The sequence below is a fragment of the Hyaena hyaena genome, unplaced genomic scaffold (assembly GCF_003009895.1).
Source record: "Hyaena hyaena isolate Hyena2069 unplaced genomic scaffold, ASM300989v1 scaffold_103, whole genome shotgun sequence".
Lineage (NCBI taxonomy): Eukaryota > Metazoa > Chordata > Mammalia > Carnivora > Hyaenidae > Hyaena > Hyaena hyaena.
Window position 1 is genome coordinate 1,882,736 of NW_024080735.1, and position 12,612 is coordinate 1,895,347.

Here is a 12,612-nt window from a genome sequence, read left to right on the forward strand (position 1 = left end):
TGTAACGTAGCACCTAGATGGTGCTTCTCTTACACAGTTTCCCAGAAAGATCTTGCTCATTTCCAAGATATAGACTTAAAGAAACCAAAGTTACTCTCTTTTCCTTCCGTTTCACTAGGTCTCGAGCAACATTTTATTATCCAGTGTGGCTTTATAAAAGGAGCCCCATCTGGACAGATTGGATATTCCAGCATATAGGTGTCATTCTCGATTTTTCTGAGTCCCCGTCTTTGGCTATGTCTCTGTGTCCTTTTTCTTTTACAAGTTGAGTGAAAAGGTTGAGGTTTGAACCTTCAGCTGCAGTTTGCCAGTGCCCGAGGATAGACTGGTCCTGATCTGTGGCAGAATCTTTACCTACATCCCTACACTGCAGCGTTAGGTACATTTTTTATGAAATGATAGTGGCAGCCCCCCCCCCCCAACCGATGGTCCTCCTTCGTGAGCAGAATGTAAAAGCCTGTAACAGTCTTGAAATGTGTGTGCATGTATTAGTCTGCATACCTAGTCACTAAAAATCTGGGAACCGCCGTGGTAGCAGGCTAGCCCTGTGTCAGATCCGCCAAGAAAACTTGGCTTTGCTGGTCTCGGGTTTGATCATCAGCTCTGATGACTGCTGCTCTTTGTTTTAATCCATAGCCAATCCCCTCTGCAGGGTGATGTTAATAAAATTCATTATTTTAATACAGAACGATAACTGCGAAACTAGAATTACATTAAATAGTAGACTTGCTTTCTGGTTTAAAAAATAAGATCCATTGTTATTTGTAGGTTTACCTAAGAACGACCTGGTGACCCATCTTAAGCAATCAGTGACAGAATTTAAACAAGTGCTGCCCACCATCATAGCTCTGGGCAACCCCTGTCTCAAGCCACGGCATTGGGAGGCTGTCCAGGAGATTATCGGAAAGTTGGTGTCTCCTGATAAGAACTGTACGGTAGAGAATCTTCTAGCACTCAAGGTAAACAAATTATTTGAAAGCAAAAATAGGTTGAAATACCAGAGGGACTAATTTTAAGCAAGCAAGTCAGTCTACAAGGAATAGGAATGAGAAAAGGGAGACGTTGGTCGACCGTCTGCGCAAAGGGAACAGACTAGCAGGGGACAGGTGGTCAAAAATTACATGTAGCTGTGGGTACGGGTCCACCGTTCCATTCCACCACCACCCGGTGATGTGAGAGCAGGGGCGGTGGTTTTCCCGGATGACAGATGGAATGATGTTTTCTTTCTTAGAGGGGCTACTTCTCACAGAGAGTGCGCCTTCTAGGAGCAGACATATCAAGCTGCTGTGTTCCGTTTTACGTAGAGTGAAGATACAGTAAGAGGAGGTTGGGGTGACTCTGCCAGTACCTTGATACGACGCTTAAAATACACAGGGAGGGACTGTTTGATCTGCCATCTAGGTTTTGTTATAAAAGTAGATTCTGTGGTTTTTGTGGTTACAATTTTTTCTGTTTTCATAACTAGCTTATAGTAAGCTTCATTTATATTTCAGCCTTCGTGATTCACAGTGTCTGATATACTTTAAAATAGTGTTTTATAATTTTCTACTACATGATCTGTTATAATGAGGAAATGGGAAATTTTAAGGAATTTAAAAAGAGGAATTTGCTTCTTTTAAAATTTTCTAACATTTCTTCATTTTTGAGAGACAAAGTGTAAGCAGGAGAGGGGCAGACAGAGAGGGAGACTCAGAATCCGAAGCAGGCTCCAGGCTCTGAGCTGTCAGCACAGAGCCCAGCATGGGACTGGAACTCACAAACCTCAAAATCATGACCTGAGCCGAAGTCAGATGTTTAACTAACTGAGCCACCCAGGCACCCCTAAAAAGAAGAATTTTAAAAGATACCTTTTGTTGATCTTTAAAAATACGTTACTATAGGGGCGCCTGGGTGGCTTAGTCGATTAAGCGTCCGACTTTCGCTTAGGTCATGATCTCGCGGTTCGTGGGTTCAAGCCCCGCTTCGGGCTCTGTGCTGACTGCCAGCTCAGAGCCTGGAGCCTGTTTCAGTCTGTGACTCCCTCTCTCTCTGACCCTCCCCTGCTCACGCTGTCTCTCTCTCTCTCTCCTAGAAATAAATAAAACATTAAAAAAAATAAAAATAGGTTGCTATATATGTCCAGCCCTCAACGTGGTTTCCTCCTGAACTCACATACCCATTTCCCTATTTAGTATCTGCACTTCTGTGTCTGAGAGACCACACAGTTAGCGTTCTCATCTCCCAGACGCCCCTCCCCTCCCCAGCTCAGCAAATGGCACCTCCGTTGTTTTTCAGGTGCTTAGCCTAAAAATGATGAACTCTTTCAGTCTTCTGCTCTCTCCACAATCATCCCATCTAAATCTCATCCTGTCCTGGAGCATCCCAGGTTTCCTAACTGATCCACGTCCCAGCAGTGAATTCAGCACAACATCTAGATGATTTCAGACCATATATGTCAATGTCGTCAGCTAGGTTTATCCAAAACAGCATCCCAGGAACGTAGCACAATTGCAATGACATTTTCCCTTTCCAAGCCTTGGGCTGTTGGAGTCATCTCTGTGTGAGTCACGGAAAGGGTGACAGTTGGCAGACAATCTAGCAGCAGGCACTAAAAGTGAGGGCAGACGGGGCTCGAGGGGATCAGCAGGTGGCCTGGTGGCTCCAGAGCTGGAAAGGGTTCCAGCGAGCTGTCCTGTATTTCTCATGTGAGGAGTTAGTTTAAGAACGGATTCTCATGCCGTTTGTGGCGGATCCAAATTAAGATAATGCAACATCCAAACAAAAACGAACAAGGTCTTCAGCCTCTGAAGTGCTGTCGGCAGGAGTCGGAGGAACCCTTTCTCCCCGAGGTTAATTGCTGCCATGGTCAGAGGGGAGAGCGGGCCATCAGCTGCTAGTCTTACCTGAACTTGAAGAGTTCCCGGAAGATTTTGATCATCCTGTTTCTATTCAACAACTTACCTAGTGTAACATGAGTACCTAGATGGACAGGATTGGGCCCCGAGACCCAGCCTTCGTTTCCTAGAGCATGTGTAGTGCATGGCTGACCCCGAGACGGCGGTCTTGCAGCCAGACTGCCCAGGACAGCCCACGACAGGAGCTGGCCTGTGGTCCTGCCAGATACATCTGTTACGTCATGACTGCAGTTCCTGTCCAGCGTGTTGTGTAGGCTCTGAAAAGCCTGTGACACGGAAAGCACGTCACAAAGTAAATGCGGAGGAAGAGATCGTTTTCATAAAATGAACACAATCACTTCATGATTCGTCTTTTTAATCAATCATGCGTTAGAAACCCTGTGCTTAATCCCAGAGGCAGATAATCAGTGATCGGCCTTAAGACTCATCTGAAACCTCTTAGGTATTACTAAATTACTTGATAGATCTGAGCATTGGTCAGTCAGCTCCCAAACTTGGACCATAAAGAGTGGAAAGGGCTAAGCATGCTTGGTTGAAATTTTGCTTTATGCGTTACCTGTGTCTGGAGTTGGTTATTAGCAACTTCGGAATGTCATTGTGAGGCACAAGCTTCTTTGTTCAGCACAGAGGCTTGATGGCCCTGTGGTTCCTGATCTGCCTTTGGAGGAATAGTCTGTGTCCAAAAGCAGGCGTCCTTCTCAAAGTGTCCGCTTAGGCCATAAGCAGTCAGCTGATGTCAGCACCGTGACGCCCATCTCTGGCAGGCCATGAGCTCTGGCCGTGTTTCACCAAAACACAGGATCAGGCATCACTTTTCAGCCCCATGGAGATGACATGTGGGACCAGCGGTAGCTCCTTCTTTGAGGGATAAGAGCGATCAGACCATGAGTTAATTCTCACATGTGGAAACGCAAGCTCTCCCAGTGTCTGTGTGGCAGTGATGCTGAGACCCTGCATCAGGACCTTGTCTCTGGGAAAGGAAGGCCTGTACGTACAATGCATCCACTAATGTGAGTTTGAGCCCCTTATCCTCCTGGAGGCAAGGCAAGGCAAGCTGAGCCAGGGGAAGCTGGGTCTTCCCAGATTCCATTCTCTCAGATCATTTCCCGAGAATTACTATTGGAAGTGACAGCGTGTCACGGAAGGGGGAAAGCCGTCAGCGCCAGTGCAGAGAAAGGAAGGCTGAAGGGGGCAGCCATCTGCACAGGGGCTCAAGGTGTTGTCCACTGATCTTCACACGGGCTGCAATTAGAGGAAGTGCACGGAGTGACTAGAAACTTCACCGAGCATGCAGAGTGGGAGATGTGAAATGGTCAGGAAGGGCCCTGAAGTGAGGGTCAGGCCGGGAGGGGCACGCTCACAGCAGTCCTGCGTTGTAAGCACATCAGGAACCCTTCGTCTGCCGAATGTTAAAGAATAATGTTTCATTTCAGATGTTTCAGTACGAAAACAAAATAAACGAAATCTCAACCTCTGCCACTAAGGAGGCTGCTCTTGAGAAAACACTGTTTAAGATTATTGATCTGTGGAACACGACCCCACTACACCTGGTCGTCCATCAGTCCGAGACGTACTCCGTCCTGATCCTTTCATCCACAGATGATGTCCTTGCTCAGCTAGAAGAGTCTCAGATCACACTGGCAACAGTTAAAGGGTCTTCCTCTCTCGGGCCATTTAAGGTAAATATTATGGCAAAAGGAAAATACTGTAATTTGTGGCGAAGGGAAAATACTGTAATTGTCTGTAGTTTTATTTGTTGCTTCAAATTTTTGCGTTTCACAACCTTTGAATTATACAAATCATTTATATACCCATACAGAAATGAGATGGAGTATTTAGTAGTTTGAAAGCTAGAAACAACTTTTTTGGGAAACATTAACTGTTCGTTGGTGAAGAGTTGTCATAAAGTTCAGTTTGGGCAAATAAAATAAATTTAGATCTTATAAAAACATGACCGCGTACGCGGTGACTTACCGATGGTGCCACTGCCACTAGAAACATCTGTGGTTCTGGTGGGGCGCACACCAGGCCCACTGCCCGCAGACCCTGCTTGCCGACACGAGACTCTTCCTTTCCATTTCCTGTGCAGTTGCTCTTAATGGTGAGTCCTGTGTGTCCACACCTGTGTGTCCATGCAGTTTGCTAGAACACATCATGATTAGGAATTGAAAGACAGGGTCAGCTGATAATGGTCCCTGATAGTGCCTCTCTGCACAGCACCGCATCCACTAACATGGCCAAGAATCACTTAAAAATTTAAGGAAACTCAACAAGACAGGTAATAATATAGAGATACTTAATACTAAAATTACCATAACTGATTATAGGTAGTGTGAGAGAAATGTGTGCCCATCAAATGGGATTCACATTATTTGCAAACACGCTAGCATTTAGGGAAGATGTCAGTTAACTGAATCTTAGAGGAAAAGGGGATAAACCAAATAGACCATATTCTCCAACCACAGACATTCAAATAAAAAAATGAACAGCAGAGAAACACCACAAAATAGACAACAACAGCAAAAGTATCACAAAAACTAGAAATGTAAAAGCATCCATTAGAATATACAAGAAATGTACTAATTTTTTCTTAGAAAATTTATTTAGAAAGAGAATTCTAAATCAGACCTTGTCAGAGTTGGCTTAGAGCCCATGAAAAGGTACGTTTAGAGCACCTGATGCCTTCAGTAAAGGAAAGTAAACGTGGTAAATGATACATGGGCGTACTCAGAACGAACAACTGCGCATGTGCGCGCGCGCACACACTGCTTCCAGGGGAGGGACCCGTACGCCTTGCCGCGAAGTACCCGCGGCGGAACAGAAGGAAAGAGACAGACTGTGGCTTCTGGGAAGCCCGACTTCAGGCATCGAACGGCCTCAGGCATCGAACAACGAGATTCCGTGAGGAGGGAAACCAGAAGAGCCTGAGTTTAGGCCTCCCTTGAGCGGAGCGACCGGAGCCTGCTGGGCGCGGGGTCACGGAGCACGGAGGGCACAGCCCGGGGCCTGGCCGCGCCGAGTGCTGGCACGCGCACTCCAGAAACTCCTGGCGCTCAGGAAGTGAGCCCGCGCGAGGGCGAGGGGACCAGCCCGCTGGGCTGGGAGCGGCGCCCGTACCCACCAGCGCCTTGGACGCGCAACGCCGGCGCGCCGGGAGGACGCGGCTGTCAGCCTTGGAGGAAACGCTGCTCCCACAGGGCTTCGAAGCAAAACCCGTAATGATGAAGCCGTTTCTAAGTAACATAACAGCACTCAGAACAAAGCTCAAGACTGTTTATGGGAAAACAAAACAAAAATATCCAGGCCCCCATACGATAAAATCACGGTGTCTGCATTATGATGCATTCAAAAATGTAAGAAATAGAATTCATAGTGAAAAAAATGTACTGACGGAAACTGATCCTGAACTGAGCGGGAAGTCCGAATTAGAGACCAGTAGATCGGGGAGGGTTAAATAGATTAAATGTGAAGACCAAAGTCAAACTTCTGCAGATGAACACTAATATCTGAGGTGAAATGGACCGGGAGGGGATTGACAGCAGATCGGACATTACAGGAAGGAAGATGAGTGACTTTAAACAATTTTCAAAAAGAACAAAGTTGGAAGATCAACAGTACGTGATTTAAGACTTCTTGTAAAGCTGCGTAACCAAAACTGGTCTTTGTATTGGTTTAAAGACAGACAAACAGTACAGAATAGGGATCACAGAGCAGATGGGGGTCTCAGTCCGTCAAGCGTCCGACTCTCAATTTCTCACAGTTCATGAGTTCGAGCCCTGCATCAGGCTCTGCACAGTGCCTCCTTCTCTCCCTCTCTCTCTCTGCCCCTCCCCTGCTTGCACTCATAAACAGACCTAAAGAAAAGAATAGAGATTAAGTGTAAAAAGAAGTCTTTTTAGAAATGGTGCTGACAAATCAGACAGCTGTATGCCGAACAAATTTTTAAAATGCCTTCAAACCATATCTTATAGCACATGTAAACTTTAACTCACGAGTGGATCATAGACCTAAAACAGCAGAGGACATTTCTGAAACACTGAGAAGAAAACATCAAAATTTTTGTGATCTTGGGCTAGGCACTTTTCTTCAGTGTGCAACCTAGAGACTGATCAGTAGAAGGAAAAGTCTGTCGACTGAATTTCATCAAAATTAAAAATTTGTGCTCCTCCAATAACACTGTTAAGGCAAATATATATAAGCCAAGGCTGGAATGAAATATTTGCAACACACATGTTTGGTAAAGGACTTCTTTCGAGAATATATAAAGAACTCTCAAAAAACAGTAAAGAGATGGGAAAAACATTTAAGTGGCTACTTCACCAAAGAAAGTATTTGGAGGGAACATAAACATGTGAAAGGATGTTAACTTCATTGCTCATCCAGGAAAAGTTAAAATCCCAGTGAGCTACCACTACACATCATATGGAATGACTACAACGAAAAAGACGGATCATCCCAGGTGTTGGTGGGAATCTCATACACAGCTGCGTAACAGGTAGGGTGTTCTAATCACTTGAAAGGTTTCTTTAAAAGTTAAAAAAAAGACCCACCACGTGAGGCAGCCATTCCACTCATAGGTATTTACCCAAAAGGAAGGCAGGTTTATGTCCATACAAAGACTTACACCCGAATATTCACAGCAGCTTTATTTGTATTAGTGAGAAACAGGACGCGACGTGGCTGGACGCCTGGAGCAGCACAGGCATGTTGTCGTACATCGGTACCAGGGAATACTGTGCAGCAGTAACAAGGAAATGCGGTTCTCATCTGTGCAACAACATGAGTGAATCTCAGAATAATTCTGCTGAGTGAAAGAAGTCAGACCAGAAAGAATACCTGTTGTACGGTTTCATTTATATAAAATTCTAGAAAATGCAAACGAGGCTGTAGTTTTAGAATGTCGATCAGCGCTCATTTAGGGATGGGAAGAGGCACGTGTAGAGGAAGGGATTGCAATAGGGCACAGGAAACCTTTCTGAGGTGATGGATACGTTTGTTATCTTGAGGTGACTGCTTCATGGTTGCAAACATATGTCAAAGCATTAAATTGTGAGATTTAAAAATCCATTTACTGAAGTCAGTTATTCCTTAATAAGGGTATTGAAATATAAAATGGATTTAAAAGGAAATATGGGCGTACACAGCAGATGGGAGATAAATAAATGAGTTATAAGTGGTTCCCTCTCAAGAATCCATGTTAAGGGAAGGGCCATTCTACTGGTTTTTAAGCATTTTAGTATTAATTGATTTTTAACCATTTTCCTCTTTCTTTAATAAATATACTAGCTGGAAAAATATGTGATATCCACACAATGTTTTATTTAATTAAAAGACTAGGAGCACCTCGGTGGCTCAGTCAGTTGAGTCAACTTCATCTGAGGTCATGGTCTCGTGGTCCATGAGTTTGAGCCCCACGTCAGGCTCTGTGCTGACAGCTCAGAGCCTGGAGCCTGCTTGGGATTCTGTGTCTCCCTCTCTCTCGGCCCCTTGCCCACTCATGCTATGTCTCTCTCTCTCTCTCTCTCTCTCTCTCTCTCTCATAAATAAATAAAATGTTAAAAAAAATAAGAGAAAAGAATGAAGACAACCTGTAAGTACTAATGCCTCTCTAAAAGACACTATTAGGTAAAGAAGCCAAAACAAAACACAAAAAAGTTAAGAAGGAATGTATATAAAATATGAGCATATTTATGTAACATTTATGTAATATGTAATATTTATGGTTAAGTGAATGCAGCCACATTATACACATTGTTTTGTAACTGCATTTATGTAACTATGTAATACGAAAGGTATTCTATGTACTTGTGTACAAAAATATTTAAAGAAAGCACTGAAAGGATATACAAGCCAAAAAATACCTGTATGCTGCATCATAAATTAAGACAGAAAATTGCATGAACAGAAGAACAGCTCAAACCTCTCCCCAAACGAAATATAATTAGATTTGCATTTACTGATGTGACCGTCTACCATAGCATCTGTGTGTCGGTGACTGATAATCCCCTTGGATATATTTCTACTGCATGACCTGTAAAACTTCCTGAATGTACATGTTTATCTTACAGGATCTTGTGAAAAAGTGGGATCAGAACTTGACTCTCTTCTCTTACACTCTGGAGGAATGGATGAATTGTCAAAGAAATTGGCTGTATCTGGAACCAGTCTTTTATTCTGTAGAAATACAAAGGTAAAAAAACAAACAAACAAACAATAAGCCATATAGAGGTTGAAAAAAAGAGAAACATACGGTGAGTATTTATTGCCTGTAATCCCTGAGAAGTCATTTCTTCAGTGAACATTCTAAAATAACCTGCCTATGGGCACAGGAGTAAAATGTGCTGAATTATTTTTTCTTTCATGGAAGATTGCAAGCATCATCTCTTTTTAAAAAACTCCTATTTCTCAATTTCAGATATGAAACTGTTAAGGATTGGATAAGAAATGTCACATAGATCATTGTAATCCCTAAACCACAATACTGTGTGTCTACTTAATTCTAGAACATTAGTGTGGTTTTCGTATGAGCAGTAAACGTGTGTTCAGTAGTCTATGTACATGAATGGTGGTTTCTTACTTTGGAGCAGGTGAGAGAATGGAGAGAACTGTCCCCTAGACAGCTAGGGAAAATTCTCCCTTTTCTTTTTATTCATAGCATTCGCATTACTTGGTCTCTCTTTAAAGTCACTGGTCACAAGAGTGTGTAAATTGTGACATCTGTAATGTCTAGACAGATTTGAAGTGTTGACCATAAATGACACAGGCTAGTCGGGGAGCCATTCTGAAATCCGGTAGGCTATCACAGAGCGCGTGTTTGTAAGGCGTTAGAGCAGATGAGGGGGGACCTTAGGTATCGGGTTAAGTATCGTGACGTTTATTTTAGGGGCAGAGGGGAGCTTCGGGTGGCTCACATAAGAAAACTGCGTAGGTGTGAGTTTTGCTTTGCAGGAAACAATGCCGTGTTTGTGATATGTATTTTGTGGGAGGAGCCCTTTCTAAAGTCCTTGCACCAAGCTCTAGTCATTTTGTAGTTCTCATGGGGAAACCACATACCCGCGGAATGTGTCCTTTGTGGTTACAACTTAGTGCCTGAAATTCAAACCTCAGTCTTGCTCTTTACAAAAATTCTTAATTGACGGAAAGATAAGACTCTCTCAGTTCAAAATGGCGCCACCTCATTCTTCCCAGGCTTTGCTGTGAGAGAAAAGGGGGCCTGAAATTAAGGGGTGCTGATGACTGCAGCACCACAGCGCTCAAGGAAAGGAAACACGCGTCTGTCACGGCCCTGCCTTTGAAAAGAGGAGGATGATGGGCCCTGATTCCAGGGGGAGTGTGGTAAAGAGGAGGGGACGGGAGGTTCATTAGCAGGGAGAATTTCTGAAGAGAATGTGTGAGAGACCAGGATGCTGTCCATTCCCCTCCCTGCATGCTCCTGGTGAGGTCACCCTAGAGTCTTCTGGGGAGAGGGGAGGGTGCCCGACAGAGGGGATGATGAGGGCCCCTCCCCAATAGGGTTTTTGCTAAGCCGAAGAAGTTTCTAGGCCCATTGCCCCAAATGGGGAACGGGACAGTGGTGGCGCACTCGTGGGAGAGCTTGACAGTTGTTGCCCTGGGGTTTGGGGTTTTGGAAACCAGGACCTGCCTCTTCTCTGGATAGAAGCATGAGAGCACACTGCTGCTGCAGGCCGCTGGTTCTCAGCCACAGGTGACCTTGCCCTCTCGCGTATGCTTGGAGAAGCTTCTTGGAGAAGTTGTTCCCGCAGACCCCATTTCCTCTAGAATTCATTAGCCTTTGCTTTCCTGCATTTCTTAGGACACAAATCACTTTTACTCACTTTATGTAGAATTTGTGTCTATCTCGGAACTCGCAGTAAGTCTGATCTTGTTAAATGATGGATGTGTGTCTGATCTCTCCCAGATTTCCTATGTGTACGTCGTCGTGTATAATAAACACTATGAAATACCTTGTTATGGATCGGCAAAAACAACACGTCATGACATTTCTAAATAGGTGACGTTGTCTCTTGTTTCCCTTCCTCAAGGCAGCTCCCCGCGGAAGCAAAGCTCTTCTCTCAAGTGATCTCCATGTGGGGAGAAATCATGTCAAAAATACAGAACAAGCTGGATGCTTTGCGGATAACTACCTCTGCTGGGTTCCTCGAAACTCTGCAGAACTGCAATCTGCATCTGGAATACATAATGAAGAGTCTTGAGGTAACACCAATAGTCCCAGCATGGGGAACGATTGCATCTTGGAAATGTGAGGTAGTGCAGGACAGAAACGAGTCCTGACACGGATTTTCCATGCTGTGGCCGCCAACAATTTTGCCAGCCCTCACCAGCTATGGGGTTAGTGTAGGTATCATCAGGATGAACAAAAAGGTGGACAGGCCACTCTAAATGGCCTCAGACAAAACCAGGTTTTCAGTGCCTAGGTTTCCCTCTCTTCACATTGGGGATGATGGTGGTGCCTGCCTCGAGGGGCTTTGTGCTAAATGAGCTGACACAGAGGAAGTACTTAACTGGTGTCAATTATTTATATCAGCATGACTGCTATTATTAGATGGACAAGATTAGCAACAGTTGAAATTGAGTAGTTTGTTGATTTCATTTTTTTTAATTTAATTTAAAAATTTTAAGCTTATTTTGAGGATAGAGACACAGAGAGAGAGAGTGAGCCCAAGCAAGGGAGGGAGGGAGGGAGAGAGAGAGAGAGAGAGAGAGAATCCTCAGCAGACTCCAAGCCATCAGTTCAGAGGCCAATGGGACTCGAACTCACAAACCATGAGATCATGACCTGACTTGAAGTCAAGAGTCAGATGCTCAATCTACTGACCCCCCCAGGTGCCCCTAATGACCCCCCCCCAGGTGCCCCTTTACTTCTGTCTTAAACCCAGTACAGCTATTATGGAGCATATTAGTTCCAGGCATAGAGTACGGTGATTCAGCACTCCATTCCTTACTCATGCTCATCGTGGTAAGTGTACTTTTAATCCCCTTCACCGATTCACCGATTCCCCCCGCTTTCTTCTGGTAACTACCTGTCTGTTCTCTAGAGTTCAGTGTCTGTTTCTCAGCTTGTCTCTTTTTTCCCCCTTTGTTCATTTGTTTTGTTTCTTAAATTCCACATGTGAGTAAAATCATAGGGTATTTCTTGTTCTCTGACTGACTTACTTCCCTTAGCATTGTGCCCTCCGCAAGTAACCCATGTCGTTGCCAATGACAAGATGTCATTCCTTTTTACCGCTGAGTAACATTCCATTGTGTATATACACCACATCGTCTTTCTCCATTCATCGTTTGACGGACACTTGGGCTACTTCCATGGTTTGGCTCTTGGCGATAGTGCTGCTATAAATGTTGGGGTGCATGTATCTTTTTGAATTAGTGTTTTCATATTCTTTGACTAAATACCCAGTAGTGGAATTAGAGGATCATATGATAGTTCTAGTTTTAATTTTTTGAGTAACCCCCATACTGTTTTCCTGCTGCAAAACAGTGGCTGCACCAGTTTGCATTCCTAACAACCGTGCACCAGGGTTCCTTTGTCTCCACATCCTCACCATTTGTTGTTCCTTGTGTTTGGGATTTTAGCCATTCTGACAGGTGTGAGGTGATATCTCACGGTGGTTTTGATTAGTATTTCCCTGATGATGAATGGTGCTGAGCATCTTTTCATGTGTCTCTTGGCCATCTGGATGTCTTCTTTGGAGAAATG

The 12,612-nt window shown here is 44.3% G+C and overlaps 1 protein-coding gene across 1 annotated transcript in view; it reads left to right on the forward strand.

The window, feature by feature from the left end:
- Window positions 1-12,612, forward strand: part of DNAH14 (dynein axonemal heavy chain 14) — a 293,617-nt gene that overhangs the window by 82,212 nt on the left and 198,793 nt on the right. Inside the window, exons 19-22 of the mRNA XM_039235797.1 lie at window positions 769-959; window positions 4,328-4,573; window positions 8,963-9,084; window positions 10,937-11,108. Of these exons, the coding sequence (XP_039091728.1) occupies window positions 769-959; window positions 4,328-4,573; window positions 8,963-9,084; window positions 10,937-11,108 (731 nt within the window). The remainder of the gene's footprint in view (window positions 1-768; window positions 960-4,327; window positions 4,574-8,962; window positions 9,085-10,936; window positions 11,109-12,612) is intronic.